The 19,551-nt window shown below is 47.6% G+C and overlaps 1 protein-coding gene across 10 annotated transcripts in view; it reads right to left on the reverse strand.

Moving 5' to 3' along the window:
• Positions 1–13,335: 13,335 nt before the first annotated feature.
• The window catches only part of LOC140191510 (equilibrative nucleoside transporter 1-like), a 116,666-nt gene continuing 110,450 nt past the window's right edge, over positions 13,336–19,551 (reverse strand). For 7 of the 10 annotated variants that reach the window (XM_072248976.1, XM_072248988.1, XM_072248973.1 and 4 more), the window contains 3 exons: positions 18,124–18,173; positions 15,852–16,048; positions 13,336–13,965 (listed from right to left, as the gene is read on the reverse strand). In XM_072248976.1, the coding sequence (XP_072105077.1) occupies positions 13,871–13,965; positions 15,852–16,048; positions 18,124–18,173 (342 nt within the window). In that variant the 3' untranslated portion in view covers positions 13,336–13,870. The remainder of the gene's footprint in view (positions 13,966–15,851; positions 16,049–18,123; positions 18,174–19,551) is intronic. The other 3 variants (XM_072249007.1, XM_072248998.1, XM_072249016.1) reach the window with 3 other exon arrangements.

A 19,551-nucleotide genomic window follows, 5' to 3' on the forward strand; every position in this document is an offset into this window, starting at 1 on the left:
CTAGCACCTGGGAAGCAACATACCATCTGGGAATCTCGTTTTCGCCCACAGAACCTCTTGTTTATTCCCCTAACTAACAATTCCCCTATCACCACAGCGCACCTCTTCACACCCTTCCCTTCTGAGACACAGAGGCAGACTCAATGCCAGAGACCCAACCACTGTGACTTTCCTCTGTTAGGGTCATCCCCCCCGACAGTATCCGGAGTGATACTCATTGAGGGTGATGGCCACGGGGGTACCCTGTTAGGCTCAAACCCCCCCCCCACCTGACAGTATCCGGAGTGATACTCATTGAGGGTGATGGCCACGGGGGTACCCTGTTAGGCTCATCCCCCCCCCCGACAGTATCCGGAGTGATACTCATTGAGGGTGATGGCCACGGGGGTACCCTGTTAGGCTCAAACCCCCCCCCCCACCCGACAGTATCCGGAGTGATACTCATTGAGGGTGATGGCCACGGGGGTACCCTGTTAGGCTCAAACCCCTCCCCCCCACCCGACAGTATCCAGAGTGATACTCATTGAGGGTGATGGCCACGGGGGTACCCTGTTAGGCTCAAACCCCCCCCCCACCCGACAGTATCCGGAGTGATACTCATTGAGGGTGATGGCCATGGGGGTACCCTGTTAGGCTCATCCCCCCCCCCCGACAGTATCCGGAGTGATACTCATTGAGGGTGCTGGCCACAGGGGTACCTGCACTGGCTTCTTAACGCCTTTCCCCGTCCTGACCGTCACCCAGTCTCCCGTGTCCTGCATCTTGGGTGTTACTACCTCTCTATATGTCCTATCATGCCTCAGCCTCTGAGTTCCAGCTCCAACTCCTTAACACAGATTGTTAGAAGCTGCTGCTGGATGCACATCTTACAGTTGTAGTCACCAGGGACACTGGAGATCTCCTTGCCTTCCCACATCCTGCAAGAGGAGCATTCAACTATCCTGCCTGAAATCTCTACTATCCTATTTGAGCAGCTATGAAGAAGGGAAGGGAAAAAATGAGCTTTTCTTTTCCTTCGCTTTCTCTGACTGAAGCTCCTCTTCCCAGAAGCCTCGAAGAGCTAAAGCCTCAAGATCACCACTCTGACTCTGCCCACTCAGATGACAGCCGCTGCACTTTCCCCGCCTTCCTTTAATTTGCTCTGACTGGTTGCTGGTCAAAACTCTTTTTCGCTGTAGTGACTTTTGTACTAGTGTACTTTTTACCTGGAGTACTATTCACCTTTTGTACTATTTACCTGTAGTACTAGTCACCTTTTGTGCTCTTTACCTGGAGTACTATTCACCTGTAGTATTTACTTGTGAGAATCTTATAATATTTACCTGCTGGAAACTTAGCTGAATTGTTACTTACCTGTGCATATTTACTGGTGTGAATGTATCAGTGTGGTAATCGCGCTGTATTGTGTTGTTTCACTCCTTATTCATCATGTGATGCCATTGAGTCTGCAATACAACCAAGGAGCGTGGAGGCTATAACCTGACCCTCATGTCATTTTTGAGTGGAGTTCAGCTGACTGTCTAGTTGATGTTACAACACCTCAGTGAGGGCAGTACAAAAACCCTAAGGTAGGAGCAGAATGAGGCCATTCAGCCCATCGAGTCTGCTCCACCATGTGATCATGGCTGATTCATTACCTATCTCAGCCCCATTTTCCACAAGTTTAAGTTTATTGTCATTCGACTGTATACATGTATACTACCAAACCAAGCAACGTTTCTCCTTCCTTCTTCCTATAACCCTTAACGTCCTTACTAATCAAGGACATGGAAAATGCTCTTATGTTATCCTCTCCCGTCAAGGACAGGGCCAGCAGGTGTAATGAAGTACCTCCACCTGCAGGGGCCCTCTCATTCACACTCCACCCTGGTTTAGAGCCATGTCACCAGTGTTTTATTGTCACTGGGCATAAATCCTGGAATCTTCTCCCCAGCGGTGCAGCAGTGCAGTTACTAGCACTGCTGTCTCGAAGCTCCAGCAGGCATTGGCTTTTACTAAAACCTGTTGCCCTTCAGCTCAGGGCAGTGCATGAGGACGAGGTGTGTGGGTAGTAATTTTCAAAGTAAGTAGGGTGAGTTAAGGAGTCTGTGGAGCCAACCTATAGGATCCTTCGCTTGGTACATAATCAGGTTTATTGTTACTGACATAAGTCGTGATATTTGTTTCTTGTGGCAGCAATATAGTGCAGATATAATGGGTTACTATAAGCTACAATAAATAAATAAGCTATAAAAATAAATAAATAATGCAAAAGAGAAATAGTTATACAGCTATACAGATTGGAAACAGGCCCTAAAGCCCAATGTCCATGTTTATCAAGTTGTCTAACTGAGCCAATCCCACTTGCCTGCATTTAGCTAATATCCTTCTAAACCTTTCCTACCCATGTACCTGTGTAAATGCCCCTCATGAATTTTTTGACCTTGATAAGATCACCTTTCAGCTTCCTACACTCTAGGGAAACGCTTATGCTTTCTCCAGTCTCTCCTTACAACCCAAGCCTTCCAGCCCACCTGCTGAGTTCCTCCAGCATTTTGTGAGAGTCTCCGTCAGTCTGGGTAACATGCTTGAAAATCCCTTTTTGCACCCTGTCCAGTTTAATGACATCCTTTGCAGAAAGTTGCATTAAACATAATTTGCTGGGCCCCAGCAGAAGCACCAGGTCCAGGTCTAGGACCCATGCTTTGGGAGGATGTCAAAATGTCAGAGAGGGTCACAGAAAAGACAGGAGCACCTTCTCAAAGAGGACATGGCTGATGAAGAGTTTGATTAAAACACAAGGCTACAGTTTCCAAAGGCCGGCAAGTTGTTGTCCAGCAGCTGTAGACTGAGGATGAAGAAGAAATAGGGTAAAAGGAGGAAATACTGAATATTCAGCAAGTCAGGCAGCATCTGTGTAGGGAGAAACAGATAATGTTTCAGTTCTGAGACCTTTCATCAAAGCTGTGAAAGGAAGGTGTGCATTGTTTGGATGAGAAATGAAATCAGAATCAACAGGAGCTTCTGAAATGGGGGTGAATAATTGCTTGAAGGGAAACTAAACAGAACACAGAGGGAAAAGCAAAGGGAAGGGTCAGAACAGAGAGCTCTATACACTGACAACACTGTAGTCAGAAGCCTTAAGACCTTCTACGCCGTGTGTTTATTCAATAGGATCAGAATCAAATCTATTATTACTTTCTTATATGATGTGAACTTTATTATTTAATGGCAGTACAGTGCAAAGATGTAAAATTGCTATAAATTGCAAAGTAAATAATGAGTGCAAAAATGGAATAACAAGGTAGTGTTCATGGGCCATTTGGAAATCTGATGGTGGAGGGAGAGAAGCTGTTTCTGAATTGATGAGTGTGGATCTTTAAGTTCCTGTACCTCCTCCCCGATGGTAGTAAGGTGTTGACAAGGTCTCTCATGATAGGCTCAGGCAGAAGACAGGATCCATGGTGAATTGGCTATTTGAATTCAGAATTTCCATGCCCATAGAAGATAGTGTAGTGTTTGATAAGGCTTATTCTGGCTGAAGGTCTGTGATTAGTAGTATTCCACAGGGATTCATACGAGGAGCCATAAATCCACAAGAAAAGGGAGCAGAATTTGGCCATTTGGCCATTTTATCATGGCTGATTTATTCCCCCATCCTCCTCCATGTAATATTTGACACCCTCACTAATCAAGAATCTATCATTCTCCACTTTAAATATACCCAATGAATTAGCCTTCACAGCCATCTGTGGCAATGAATTCCACAGATTCAGCACCCTCTGGCTAATGAAATTCCTGCTCATCTCTGTTCAAAAGAGACACCTTTCTATTCTGAGGCTGTGTCCTTTGGTCTAGACTCCAGCACTATAGGTAACATTTGCTCCAGGCCTTTCAATGTTTGTTATGAGATTTCCACCCCACCACATTCTTCTAAGCTCCAGTGAGTTCAATGCCTTTACTCCTTCCAACAAAGCGCATGACCATACAATACCCTACCCTTTATTCTGCTCATTCTGCTAGTCTGTCTGAGTCCTTCTGCAGACTCCCTGTTTCCTCAACATTGCTTGTTCCTCCGTCTGTTTGTATTATCTGCAAACTTGGCCACAAAGCCGTCAATTCTGTCAGACAGATCTTTGACATGTGCTGTGAAAAGTAGTTGACCTAACACTGACCCTTGTGGAACACCAATAGTCATTGGCCGCCATCCAGAAAATGCCTCTTTTACTCCCACTCTTTGCCTTCTGCCAGTCAGCTAATCTTGTTTGCATGCCCGTATTTTCTTGTAATACCATTGACTCCTGTCTTGTTTAGTAGTCTCATGTATGGTACCTTGTAAAAGGCCTTCCAAAAATCGAAGTACACAACATCCACTGATTCTTCTTTGTTTATCCTGCCTGTTACTTCCTCAAAGAATTCCAACCGATTTATCAGGCAACATTTCCCCTTAAAGGAAACCATGATGACTTTGACCTATTTTATCATCTCCAAGTACCCCGAAACCTCATCCTTTATGATTCAATCTAACATCTTATCAATCACTGAAATTGGGCTAACTTCCTTCTTAGTGAGTGGAGTGACATTGCAATTTTCCAATCCTCTGAAACCATTCCAGAATCTATTGATTCTTTAAAGATCACTACTAATGCCTCCACGATCTCTTCAGCTACCTCTTTCAGAACCCTGGGTTGTAGTCCATCTCATCCAGTTGACTTACCTACCTTCAATACTCCATGCCAGTTAAAATGTCGAGCAAGGTTAAAATTGTTGAGGGTGAGAGCAGAGAATGAACAAGTGTTCAAGAAACCATCTGCCTGCATTTGGCTGCTCATCCTCTCTTCTCACTACTCTCGTTGGGCAGGAAGTGCAGGAGTGCCACACCACCAGGTTCAGGAGCTGTTGTTGCCTTTCGGCCATCGGGTTCCCTGATGAGCTTTACTCGCCTCAGTGCAGAACGGCCTCCACAGCTGTGGACTCACTTTCGGATGTCTGCAGCTCATGTTCCTTGTCTGTTGTTTACTGTATTTTTACTATTTGCGTGATGTCCTCTCTTGCAAATTGGATATGTGGTGGTCTTGTGTGTGTTTTCTTTTTTTAAATTTTTTTCTTTCTTTTTCTTTATTTTTGTGTGTGTTTCAGTGAATTCTATTGTGCTTTGTTTTGTGAGTGTCCATAAGAAGATGAATCTCAAGGTTTTATATTGCATACATACTATGATAATAAATTTGAATTTTGAACTTTCAGACCTTTAGCTTCCCAAACACCTTTCCTTCAGCAATAGCAACGACACTCACTTCTGCCCCTTGACACTCAAATTTCTAGCCTGGTGTTGGTGTCTTCCACAGTGCAGACTGATGTAAAGTGCTTATTCAGTTCATCCACCATTTCTTTGTTCACCATTACTACCTCTCCAGAATCACTTTCCAGCTGTCTGAAATCCACTCTTGCCTCTTTTACTCTTTATATATCTGGAAATAACTTTTGCCATCTTCTTTTGTATTATTGGCTAGCTTACCTTCATACTTCATTTTTTTTTCTCTCCTTACTATTTTTTTTTAGTTGCTTTCTGTTGGTTTTTAAAACTTCCCAATCCTCTTGATTCCCACTAATTTTTGCTAAATTGTACGCCTTTTGTTTTTATGCTGCCTTCGACGTTTGTTGCCTCATTCTCTCCTTCGAATGCTGCTGCTTCTCTGGGATGACCTGATCCTATTCAATTCAGGATTCTGAATTACTCCCAGAAACTCCAGCCATTGCTGCTCCACCATCATCCTTCTGCAGCTTGTAATAGAAATAAAAGGCCTCGATAACAATGTGAATGTGTGGGTTAGTAAATTTGCAGACAGTACAAAGATCGGTGGAGGTGGGGTTGGTGATGGAGATTGCTAAAGGGATGCAGCAGGACATAGATCAGTTGCTGATATGGGTGAGGAAATGGCAGAAGGAGTTTCATCTGGCCAAATGTGAGGTATTGCACTTTGGGAGATGAGTAAACAGTTAATTGCAGAATCCAGCCTTATAACACTTTGGTTAGGCCACTTCAGGAGGACTGAATTCCATTCCAGTTGCCACATTGTTGGAAAGACGTGGAGAGGTACCAGGTCAGGACTTACACAGTAAATGATGGGGCCCTGGACAGTATTGTAAAGCAGAAAGAACTAGGGGTAAAGGTACATAGTTCCATGAAAGATGGTGATACAGGTCGTCTGGATAGTGATGTTGGCATACGGCAGACTTGTCTCCATCGCTCAGGGCATTGACTACATGAGTTTGGATGGCATGTTACAGCTGTACAAGATGTTGTTGAGGCCACATTTGAGTACCTAGCCACAGAAAATATATCATTAAGCTAGAGAGGGTGTTTCAAAGATTCACCGTGACTGGAAGGCTTGAGTTATAAGAGACCGATTGACTGGAACTTTCTTCCTTGAAGTGTAGGAGGCTACAGGTGACTTTATATACATTTATAAATTCATGAGGGGTATAGACAGGATGAATAATCAGACATTTTCCAACTTAAAACTGAAGTGCATGGGTTTAAGGTGAGGGGAAAGATTTAAAGGGGACTTAAAGGAAACCTTTTTATACAGAGGATGGTTGGTATATAAGGAGCTTCCAGAGGAAGTTGTAGAGGCAGGTACATTACAATGTTTAAAAGACATTTGGATGTACACGGATAGGAAGGGTTAGCAAATGGGTCAGGTTGAGGTAGACAAATTGATCATCACAGATAAGATGGGCTGAATGGCCTGTTTCTCGGCTTCAAGAGTAAATTCCCTCACTGAATATTGAAATCAACTATGCAGAGATTCAGTCATGGAGTTCAATGGAAGCATGTGTCGTGCTGGAAACTGGTACTGAAGGTAAGATCAGCCACAGTGGAGGAATGAGGACCCGGTCCAGGGGCTGAATGGCTGACCCTTCTTTGTTTTCTAATGCTCTGACATTCTGTGCCCCGTCACCTGGACCAAAAGTTGTGATGCTACCCATTCCTTACAAGGGGAATCCACTCTGTGCTGAACCACAGCCCTTTCTCATTTTAAATAAGGCATCAGAGAGACTGATGTCCCTGAACCGCTCTTGTTTCAATTATTTATCTGGATCTGAGAGTTTTGCTTTTTAATATTTTCCAATTGTTAATAGAAATAATAACTTGGAGTAATACTGCAAGGAAAAGGCTTTTCACCCAACTCGTCCACACTGACCAAGATTATCATAAAATCATAAGACATAGGAGCAGAATTAGGCCATTTGGCCCATCAAGTCTGCTCCACCATTCAATCATGGCTGATCCTTTTTCCCTTCCTCAGTCCCATTTGCCCACATTTAGCTCATAACCATCTGATCCTTTACTCTCCACGTATCTGTTCAAGTACCTTTTAAATGGCGTCAACAACAACTTTTGCTGACAGCTCATTCCATGGACGGGCCACTGTCCAGGTTCCTATTAAATCTGTCACCTCTCATCTTAAACCTACATCCTCCAACTCATGATTCCCCAACCCTGGGAGAGAGACTTTATGCATTCACCCTATCTATGCCTCCCATAAATATTATACACCTCTTTTAAATTCACCCTTTATTCTCCAACACTCCAATGAAAAAAGTCCCAACCAGCTCAACCTCTCTCCGTAAATCAGTTTCTCGAGTCCTGGCAATATCCTCATAAATCTCCTCGCATTCTTTCAAGCTTAATTGCGTCTTTCCATTATCTGGGTGACCAAGACTGAACTATTTTTGGTAGTTTATAAATGTTTTTTGTGTTTCTGAAGTAATTGTGAAGAAGCATTGTTGTGGTATTGCTCCCAGACAGCTGATCCGAGCCTGCACCTACTGACCTCAGTGGTTTAGGATCATGACCTTGGTGTTGGGGGGAGGAGGGGGAATTGTAAGCAGATGATCTCCAAGTGAGCTCGAAGCTAAACTTCCTGATCCTTGGGATTATCTCGTTGCGACCAGCGTCTTGTTCAGCAGTCGACGGAGCTGCTACCTCACAGCCCGAGTGAGCGGGGTTCGGTCCTGACCTCTGATCTTGATGCATGGAGTCTGCACGTTCTCCCTGTGACCACGTAGGAGTCCTCCCACACCCCCCGCGGGTTAACACACCCCACACCCCCCGCGGGTTAACACACCCCAGCGGGTTAACACACCCCACACCCCACACCCCCCGCGGGTTAACACACCCCACACCCCCCGCGGGTTAACACCCCCCGCGGGTTAACACACCCCACACCCCCCGTGGGTTAACACACCCCAGCGGGTTAACAGGATGTTGCGAGAACTGGGGAATTTGGTCAGAGACAGAAGAACCGAATGCGAAAAATGGAAAAAAGGTAGACTGACTAAATACAGACTTTGCCTTCATGAAGGAGGATGCAAGTAACTTTCCAGAAACGTGAGCGAGATGGGGTTCAGTGAAACACAGGAGCTTTGCCAAATCAGTATTGCCTGAGAAAAAGTGTTCAGGGAACTGAGAGGATTAAAGAGCAGGGAAACAAGCCTTCATCCGCTCTGACATTAACGGCGGGGAAGATGCAGGAACCCACTGCAAACGATGTAACGGAGCACTGACTCTGGGGAAGGTGGCATCAGAATGAAGTAACTAGGCATCAGAAGAATGAGAGGGGATCTCAGAGAAATCCACGAAATTCTCGTGGGAATGGACAGGTTAGATGCAGGAAGGACATTCCTGATGATAGGGGAACGCAGGACCAGGTGTCACAAAGGGGAAACCAAATAGAACTAAGATGAAGAGAAACGTCTTCACCCCCCAGAGTATAGTGAACTAGTGGAATTATCTATCACAGAAAGCAGACGTCACCTAAACACTAAATATACTCAGTGAGTTAGATATTTTCCTGGGGTCAGAGAGTAGGAGGAGAAAGCAGAAATAGGGAACTGAATCTGGATGATTAGCCATGATCATATTGAATGGTAGAACAGAGTAGAAGGGACGAATGGCCTACTCCCGTACCTGTTTATGACTCTGTGTGGATCACCTCAAGTGGTAATGAAATCACGTGTGAGAGAATCAGGTGCAGGGAAAAGAGGGACACGGGGGGGTGGGGGGAAATGACATCAAAGGCATTACTCCCCTAACAGAACCAGATAGCCTCCTGTGTTGGTTATAACTGAAAGGGAAATTCAGCTGAGGTGACACACATAAAATGCTGAAGGAAAAGAGTAAACAGTTGACATTTTGGGCCGAGACCCTTCATCAGAATTGTTGATCCCAGCTGAGGTTTTTGAAGCAGGTAATCGGGATGTTGCAGCGCCGACTGCCTGCCACTGAGGGGCGGCCTTGGACCATCGGCGAAGGTGGCAATCCTCAATACTGCACCACGGAGTGAAACACAGATTCCCACTCCATTCCGGCCCATTCCTATCCCCATCCTGATACAACAACCGCTCCTGCCAGCCTCGACCCATCTCGACAGGTGAGTACCTTGTCAGAACTGTGAATTCCAATGCTCCTTCCTTGACTTCTGTTGTGCAGTTTTCTCTAACAGCAGCCGATCAGATCTGTCCCTCAACCCCTCCATCCAGTTCCCTCACCTTCCGGTTCTCTCATCCACTCTATCCCACCTTCCAGGTGCCTCAGTCCTCCATCCATTCCTACCTCCAGGTCCCATTCCTACTCCATTCCTCCCTCCCTCTGAACTCCTCACCCCCCCATCCCTCCCCCCAGGTTCCTCCATCCTTCTCCCTCCAGGTCCCTTCCCCCTCCATCCCCTCTGGGTCCCTCCAGGTCTCTTCATTCCTCCCTCCCTCTGGCTCCCTTGTCCACTCCAACCCTCCTTGCCCTCTGTCTGGGTCCCTTGACCACTCCTTCCCTCCCTCTTTCAGGATTTGTCATCCACTCCAACCCTCTTGCTGGGTTTTCCATCTCTCCCTCCTGGCCCCTTGTCCTTCCATCCTTTCCTTCCCTGGGTCCCTCCATCTCTCCCTCTGGGTCCTTCATCTCTCTCTCTGGGGCCCTCACCCCCTCTATTCCCTCCCTCCAGTTCTTCGCTCTCTGCATCCAATCCTCTTTCTGGATCTCTCACCCACTTCTATCCATCCCTTCCTTTGTGCTTCTCACCAGCTTCCCTTCATCCCTCTCCGGCAGACACTGATCTGGTCAGAGATTGTCCCCAACCTGTATCTTGAGGTGTGACCCTCTCCCTGTTTCTGTGGGTGTGAAGGCCCATCAATGACCATATTATGTGGGGGATTCTGGTCTCTCAGAAATCCTTCCCATGTTCCTCTCCACAGTGCTAAGGACAAGTCTGGTGATGCAGGAAGGAGTCTCAGTGGGGCAGGACCACTGGATCTCAGTGGTCACATCCAGGTTCTGCCATCGACCTTCCAACTGGATCTTATGTCTCGGCTGTGGCAGGTGTGTTGTGGGATGGAGCACATTGTATGTGGCAGCTGGTGCCCAGGCAAGCTGTGGTGGAAACTGCAAGCAGCCAGTCCATCTCTCCGCATTGCCCAGGGTATCGATGTCAGCCCTTTGGACTCTGCAGCCTGATCAACATGTTTGTTTTTTGATTCAGCTTTATGAGATCAGTGTGTTACTGGTTCATCCAACATTAACTGATCTACAGCTCGATTCAGCACATTGGGTCCTGTCCCCATCACTACCACCCCATATGGCCCTGCGAGGCTGCATTATTCACAGTTCTCTCTCCTCCTGTCTTTCAAACATCTTCAAATACTCCACCTTCCTTCTGCTTTTTGGGCTCACAGTCACCTCCACTACTCATTATTGCTCTACCCACTGCCCCAGCACCGAAACAAGCCCGGTTGGCAGTGAGGACACAATCTGTAGCCTTTGGTAGTGTCTGTAGCCCCGTTGGATGGTCTGCACCCCCACCCTGTGTCATACGGCCATAAGATATAGGAGCAGAATTAGGCCATTCGGCCCACTGAGTCTGCTCTGCCATTTCATCATGACTGATCCTTTTTCCCTCTCAGCTCCAGTCTCCTGCCTTCTCCCTTCATGCCCTGACTAATCGAGAATCTATCAACCTTTGCCTTAAATATACCCAAAGCCTTGGCCTCCACAGCTGCCTGTGGCAACAAACTCCAGATTCACCACTCTCTGACTAAAGAAATTCCTCCTCATCTCCATTGTAAAAGGACACCCCTCTCTTCTGAGGCTCTGGTCTTCAACTCCCCACATTGGAAACATCCTCCCCATATCCATTCTATCGAGACCTTTCAACATTCGATGAGGCCCCATTCCTCCCTGGCTGCAGGTTCACAAGAACCCTCTTCTCCCCTGAGCACCCATCCACCCCTCGCCCCCACTCCACATTTCCCACCAGCCCCAAATGGATTTTGACCAGAATCCAGAGCCTGGTGTCTCCCAGGTGAATGTATGATTCATAGCTAACCATTTGTCTGTCACACAGGTGCTGCCTACCTGTTGCTGCTGTTAACATCTGCTTCTGTATTTAAACTCCTCATTGACCAAGAGCCACTGAGGTCTCTATGATATCTGAATTTCTATTTTTAGGTTGAATTTTGCCTTGCTGCCGTCTGTTCTGAACCAGTGTACTGTCTGAGGTCCCAGAGACACATCTCTAGATATCAGATGATGTAGAATTAGTAACCAGTGCTGTGGGATGGTGGAGCAGGTTCAATGGATTGGATGGTCTGTATCTGTGGTCCCTGTTGTTGAAGAGCATTCCATCACCTCCACCATCCCTCCATCCCTCTACCCCCTCAGCTCTATCTATCCCACATCCTAGCTGGGAACACTGTCTTCAGTTTTGGCCACCCTGTCATAGGGCAGATGGAAAGAGTGCGAAGGAGATTTATCTTGATGTTGCTGGGACTGAGATATGGAGAAAGGCTGAGCAGTTTGGGATTTTATTCTTTGGGACGAGGAGAATGCGGGAGGATCTTACAGAGGTGTGTAAAATCACAGGGGAGGGGTGTAGATAGGGTGAACGTGCATAGTCTTTTTTTCCCAGGGTTGGGGAATCAAGAACCAGGGGACATAGGGTTAAAGTGGGAAGGATTTAACAAGGTCTAAGGGACAACTTCTCCAGCCAGAGGGTGATCAGTATATAGACTGAGGAAGTGGTCAAGGCAGGTACATTAACCATGTTTAAAAGGCACTTGGACAGGTACATGGGCAGGAAAGGCTTATCCTATGGGCCAGTGACTAGCTTAGCTGAGGATCTTGGTCAGAGTGGACTAGTTGGGCTGAATGTTTCCTCGCTGTTTGATTCTATTTACTTACGACATGGATAGAGATCGCTGAATCTGTATGAGCTCTCAAAACAATCCCATCGGTACCCACTAACTTCCCTTGTAACACATTCTCACCAGCCCATCAACTCACCAGACCAGCTATGCACCAGGGCCAATTTACGTTGGCTTTGGCATGTGGAGGAAACTAGGAAACACATATGGTCACAGGGCAAACTCCATAGATTCCATCTGAGGTCAGGATGGAAGAGAAAAAATAAGATAATGTTGCAAAAAGGGCATTGAAGGGTGGAGGACATGGAGATAAGCTGATGAAATTACCTGATCAATGGGGGGGGGGGAGAGAGGGAAGGGGGGATAACAAAGAACAGGTCAAGGAGGGCCCATGGAGAGAGAGAAACTGGGCCGATATCACAGGCAGAACTGATATCAGCAGTTTCTGATTATTATTCTGTTGTTGCCCTGTCCAATGCAAATAGAGGCATCAGGGCTCTGACCTCCATTGGTAGACGGGAAGCCCTGGTTCAGGGAGAAGGCACATCGCAGAAACAAGTGTGGAAAGACTCAGCAGAGGAGCCAAGAGAATGGAACAGAATCCTACAGGAGACAGGGTGGGAGAAGCAGCTGAGACAGGTGTGGGAGCCCATGGGCTTTGACTAGATGTCCCCAGGACTGAGAGATTCAGTGGCTGATCTCTGCCAGTCTGTTTGCTGCTCACAGCTGCCTGGGTTTAATCCAAAGCTACAGGTTAAGAGGGCACACAGCCCTTCCCCATGCTGCAGGCTTCCCCTCCCCATGTGCATGGATCTGGAGTCTGCACACACATCCTCCTGCAGATCTCTCAGACTGCCTCCTGCCTGGGCTCCTGTTCACACCCCTGGGAGCAGCTCCAATCACTGCAGTTCCCATTCTTTCACTGCCCCCCGTGCAGAGTGTCCCTAGGAGGTGGCTGGAAAAGATCGCAGCGATGGTGCTAAATGTTGGCAGCAACAGGTAGGTATCACCCAGGAAACCTGCCACCCTTACAACTCCTGATATGGCTTTTGCACATAGCGATAGTGACCAGCACGACCAAAGAAAGGTCACAGTGAAGTCTGCCGTGCCTAGTATTCAACTGCCGCAGCTCAAAGATATGACACGATTACAGGCCACTTAGATTAAACAGCATGCCTTTATAATCACATATACATCAAAGCATAAAAATATATACTGTATTAAAACTAGAATTATTGCTGAGGCTTGGTCCTCTGACACCGCTCGAGTCTTGGCCGTTGAGGAACCATAGCCTGTATATCACTGAGTTCAGTAGGAGTTCCCTAGCACCTCCCAGTTCTGCACTAGTGGTAGAGCAATTGATTAACATTAGTCTGGTTTGGGTGCCACCCCGATGGGAGTTAATGGGGAAGCACATCTCACTAGCTGAGGGGGAGAGAGGTGTAGGAGGGGAGGTGTTGGGAGGGCAGCCTTCACAACGTTCTTCACCCTGCCCTCTCTTCCTCCCTTTCCGACGGGACTGGGCTCTGCTTACACGCATGGCTCAGCCAGGATGGGTCTAAACCTGAAGGAGGAAGTAGAGAGGAAGGACTGAGCAGAGAGAGGGGGGTGCGTACAGGGCAGGGGGGAAGACTAGCTCTGCCACCACACCCAGCTTCGGTAAGCCCCAGGATGGATCAGACCAGCGAACGGATCAGGAAGGACAGGCAAGCTCCCGATGCCAGCCCCAGGGACAGGAAGAAAGACATGATGGCTCCAGCTGTCTCCGCCTCCTTCGCCGCTGCATTCCTGTCAACACCAGTCAGCCATCAGTCAACATCCCTTCCAATGGCACCCAGGCCCCATACCCGACAACAGACCCCCGACGGTCGGTAAACTGCCCCCTGCCAACAACAACCCACACCCAACAACCAGACACCGCATCCCCAGCCCTCACAGGACACCCAAAACCAAGCACATGAGCAACCCACCCTCCAACAACTGCCCCTACCCAACAACAAGCCTACCGCTGACAAGAAGACACACCTCAATACAAGGCCCATTAACAGGCCTCAGCCCTGGCAGTGACCCCCATCTCTCCCTGATCATTGTCAGGTCCACCCACAGCAAAAATAGGGGCAGGAGGAGTCCACAATCCCCTCATGGTTGCACCACTCCTCAAAGGGATCATGACTAACCCACCTTCATGTGGTTCCCCATTGTAACCTCTATCCACCTCTGTTCTGAACATTCTCAGTGCCACAGACTTTATTCACCCCTTCTCATCCTGAAGTCAGTGCTGAATGGGTGACCCCTTATAGACCCCTGGTCAGGAGAAATATCCTCTCTACAACTGCCCCGTCAACCCAGGCAAACATTTGTGAATTGAATGTGAAGACAGAAGGTTGCGGTGGATGGGCATTATTCTGGCTGGAGGTCTGTGACTGGTGGTGTAGTTTGTGATGTATACAAATCAACTGGATAAAATGGAGGTGACCTGATTAGTAAGTTTGCAGATGACACAACAAAACTGGCAGAGTTGTGAATAGCAAAGAAGATTGTCAAAGCAAACAGCAGGACATAGATCAGTTAGAAATGTGAGCAGAGAAATGGTAGATGGAGTTCAGTCTAGACAAGTGTGAGGTGTGGCACTTAGGGAGGTCCCATGCAAGAGGAAAGTATACAGCAAGTACCAGGACCCTTGGGAACATAGCTACACACAGGACCACGTGCCCACAGCTCCCTGAAAGTGCTAGTAGAGAGATCAGCAACACATGCCTGCCTTCACCAGTTCGGGTGTTGAGCACAAAAGCTGACTGGTGATGTTGCAGCTGTATAACATTTTGGTTCGGCCATATTTGGAGTCTTGTCTGCAGTTCTGGTCACCTCATTAATGGAAGGATGTGGAAGATTTGGACAGGATGCAGAAGAGGTCCATCAGGATGTTGCCTGGGTTGGAGTATTGACCATAACGAGAGATTGGACTAACTTGGATTGTTTTCTGTGGTGAGATGGAAACTCGGGGGAAACCTGGTTGAAGTATATAAAATTTTGAAAGGCATAGTGGGAATTTAGAGTCTTTATTCCCAGGGTGGAAATGTCAAATAGTGCAGGACATAGCTTCAAGGTAAGAGGGGGAAATTTGTTTTACGCACAGAGAGTGGTGCTTGGAAGGTACTGTCAGGGATGGTAGTGGAGGTGGGTATGATAGCAACAATCACGAGATATTTAGATAGACATATGAACTGGTAGGACCAGTGGAGTGGGATTAATTTAACTTGAATCTTGGTGGTGGGGCTGTAACGTAAACACCGCAGCCAGGGGAAACATAAAACTCCACCTCTAACTGTAATCACTTATTTCATTCACTCACAGTGAACCCTCTTTCTCCCCTTAAGACAATCCCAGCAGCCAGGCTCTGGAGAACCTTTGCTGTACTCCCAGGCCCTTCAGCCCATTGATCCATGCTAACCGGGTGAGCAATAAGACAATGGTAGGCTGAGAAAGGGCAGGTGAGGGAGACATCACATGCAAAGGAGAAGGTGAGGAACAGGAGGTAAAGGCAATTGAGCAGGTGTCCACCCTCCTCATGTCATCCACCATCTCTCCTCCTCCCCACCTCTGTCTCTCCTCCTCTCCCTCCTCCCCCTCTTCCTCCCATCCCTCTCCCTTGTCCTCCTCCCCGGCAGACTCACTGGGGTCCGTAGCACATGCAGAGACTGGCCAGGTAGCCGTTGCTGAAGGCGAAGAGAGCCATGAAGCAGATATACCAAGCGTCGTGTGCGAAGACGACAGACAGCTGACGGGGATACACGTTACACAGCATGAACAGGGGGATGAACACGAGCCGGCTGATGACAAAGGCCGGCAGCCACTTGCTGTCCTTTCTGGGCTGAAGAAGGGTGCAGAGACACAGAGGTTCAAGCACCACACCCAGTGACATCAGCGTCCAGACACACACTTATTCCCCTCATCCCCAACAAGCAGCCCTCCTGCAGACAGACCTCTGACACACAGGGGTGGTAATGAGTGGTCTCTGTACTCCATTGAGCAGTGCAGCTCAGGTACCAGCATTCCTACTCACAATGTTGTGCTGAACTAACTAATGCCCAACTAAACTAATCCCTTCTGCACGCACAATGTCCTGTTCGTCCAGTTCTTGCACACCCACGTGTATATTTAAGAGCCTCTCAAAAGTCCTTGTCCTGTCTGCCTCCACCACCACCCAGGTAGTGCACTCCAGGTACTCACCACTCTCTCTGGAAGAAAAACTTGTCCTGCATACCTTTGAATGTATTCCCTCATGTGCCAACTGGTATTACACATTTCGATCCCGAGAAAAGACACGGGCTTCTTGTCTATGCCTCTCAAAATCTTATAATCCTCTGTCAGATTTTCCCTCAGCCTCCATCACTCCAGAGAAAATAACCCAAGTTTGTCCAATCTCCCCTTATAGTACACACCCTCTAACCCAGGCAGCATCCTGCTAAACCTCTTCTGCGGAAAATGCATCTCAGGGTTGTAAACGGTGACGTTTTTTTTATGATCGCAAGACCCTGCTGGACATTAAGCTACCCCATCAGCAAGTTTCTCGTTGGCGGAGAAACTAAAGGAGTTGGACTTGGTGAGGATCAGCGTTGGAGGAGTCCATGTGCAGTCGAACAGCAAGTGATCGTCTCAGTTGCTTTTCTTGTGATAGTAAGACCCAGTTGTACATTGTTAATGTGGAATGCTGCAAGTCCGATTCACAGGAACTCAGTTCCTTGGCCAATAAAGCCAAGCATAGCATACACAGCCTTTCCCACCCTATCTTGGACTCCAAGATCCCTCTGCTCATCAACACTGTTAAGAGTATTGCCATAAATAGTGTCTCTTCATATTTGATCTCCCAACACTTCACATTTGGTCGAGTTAAACTTCACCTGCCATTTCTCCACCCATATCTCCAACTTATCTGTATCCCACTGTATCCTTTGCCAGTTTTCTGTACTATCCACACATCATCAATCTTTATATCATCTGCAAACTTACCAGCCCACCTATCTATGTTTTCATTTGTACTGTGGGAGGGGCAGTACTGAGGGAGTGTCACACAACGATAGGGGCTTCAATAAGATAGCCTTGTATTTCACAACTTTAATACTTCCCTGTTTTAACATTCTAGGACTTCCTGCAGTCACCCATCAAACAGATGACCTGTACACATCGAACCTAAGGCCATTCTGGCCTCACCTTGTCACGTGTGTCTCTATCCCTCCCACACCTCTACAACCCCAGACTTACCTTTCCCAACTCTGTTGTAGGATCTTAGACTTGAAACATTAATCCGTTTTCTCTCTCCGCAGATGCTGCCTGACCTGGAGAGTTAGGCGTTCCAGCCCATTGAGTCCGCTCTGCCATTCAACCCCATTCTCCCCGTGACCCTCAACTCCCATATCAATCAAGAATCTATCAGTACATCCACTGACTTGGCCTTAATGCCCTCTGTGGCAACAAATTCCACGGATTCACTACACTTTGGCTTAAGGAACTCCATTTCTTAGTTTTAAAGGGCAGTCACTTTATTCTGAGGTTGTGGCCTCAGAACCTCGACTGGAACCATCAATCCTATGTCAGAGAGAGGAAACATTTCCCTAAATGGTCAGAGATGAATCAATTTTCTTTCTGGGCTTTCTGCCATCAAGGAATTTTGTACAATACCTCTTTAAATTCTAACCCTTGAAAGGGATAACATTGGTAATATCTTTTCCCAATCAACCACTCAACTCTCCTCACACTTTCTCAGTTTCCTGTTTAGATTTAGGACACTAAATTTGCATTGCTCTACATTACTTTCACACCCATTGTAAACGTCTATCATATTGTGTTGCTTTTGACAAGACTGCCCACCATGCAAAAATTAAGGTCCAAAGTAACAAATGGCAGTAGGTTCTTCAGCTGATTTACTAAAACAACACGTGCACATACTTGAATCCACCTTCCAGCCTGTTGCAATAAACTTGATTTGTCCAGCCGACCTGTAGGATAAAGTCTCTCATAAATCACTGCATTACCTCTACCGCACGCATGATGAGCTTATTTACGCCATAACAACTATTACAAGGATTATTAGGTGACCAATAAATGACTCCTCCCGATGTTATCTGTCCTTTTGACATTTCTTAACATGAATCAATTTAATTCCAACCTGCCATAGCATGTCACCTCTGCACTCTACACTTCCTTGTTGGCTGTTCCAAAGGTAATACTGAGAGAACACCGCACTGTAGCAGGGGTGATACTGAGGGAACACCGCACTGTAGCAGGGGTGATACTGAGGGAACACCGCACTGTAGAAGGGGTGATACTGAGGGAACACCGCACTGTAGAAGGGGTGATACTGAGGGAACACCGCACTGTAGAAGGGACCATACTGAGGGAACACCGCACTGTAGAAGGGACCATACTGAGGGAACACAGCACTGTAGAAGGGGTGATACTGAGGGAACACCGCACTGTAGAAGGGGTGACACTGAGGGAACACCGCACTGTAGAAGGGGTGACACTGAGGGAACACCGCACTGTAGAAGGGGTGACACTGAGGGAACACCGCACTGTAGAAGGGGTGATACTGAGGGAACACCGCACTGTAGAAGGGGTGATACTGAGGGAACACCGCACTGTAGAAGGGGTGATACTGAGGGAACACCGCACTGTAGAAGGGGTGATACTGAGGGAACACCGCACTGTAGAAGGGGTGATACTGAGGGAACACCGCACTGTAGGAGGGGAGATACTGAGGGAACACCGCACTGTAGGAGGGGTGATACTGAGGGAACACCGCACTGTAGGAGGGGTGATACTGAGGGAACACCGCACTGTAGGAGGGGTGATACTGAGGGAACACCGCACTGTAGGAGGGGTGATACTGAGGGAACACCGCACTGTAGAAGGGACCACACTGAGGGAACACCGCACTGTAGAAGGGACCATACTGAGGGAACACCGCACTGTAGAAGGGACCACACTGAGGGAACACCGCACTGTAGAAGGGACCACACTGAGGGAACACCGCACTGTAGAAGGGGTGATACTGAGGGAACACCGCACTGTAGAAGGGGTGATACTGAGGGAACACCGCACTGTAGAAGTGGTGATACTGAGGGAACACCGCACTGTAGAAGGGGTGACACTGAGGGAACACCGCACTGTAGAAGGGGTGACACTGAGGGAACACCGCACTGTAGAAGGGGTGACACTGAGGGAACACCGCACTGTAGAAGGGGTGATACTGAGGGAACACCGCACTGTAGAAGGGGTGATACTGAGGGAACACCGCACTGTAGAAGGGGAGATACTGAGGGAACACCGCACTGTAGGAGGGGTGATACTGAGGGAACACCGCACTGTAGGAGG

The sequence above is a fragment of the Mobula birostris genome, chromosome 2, assembly GCF_030028105.1.
Source record: "Mobula birostris isolate sMobBir1 chromosome 2, sMobBir1.hap1, whole genome shotgun sequence".
NCBI lineage: Eukaryota > Metazoa > Chordata > Chondrichthyes > Myliobatiformes > Myliobatidae > Mobula > Mobula birostris.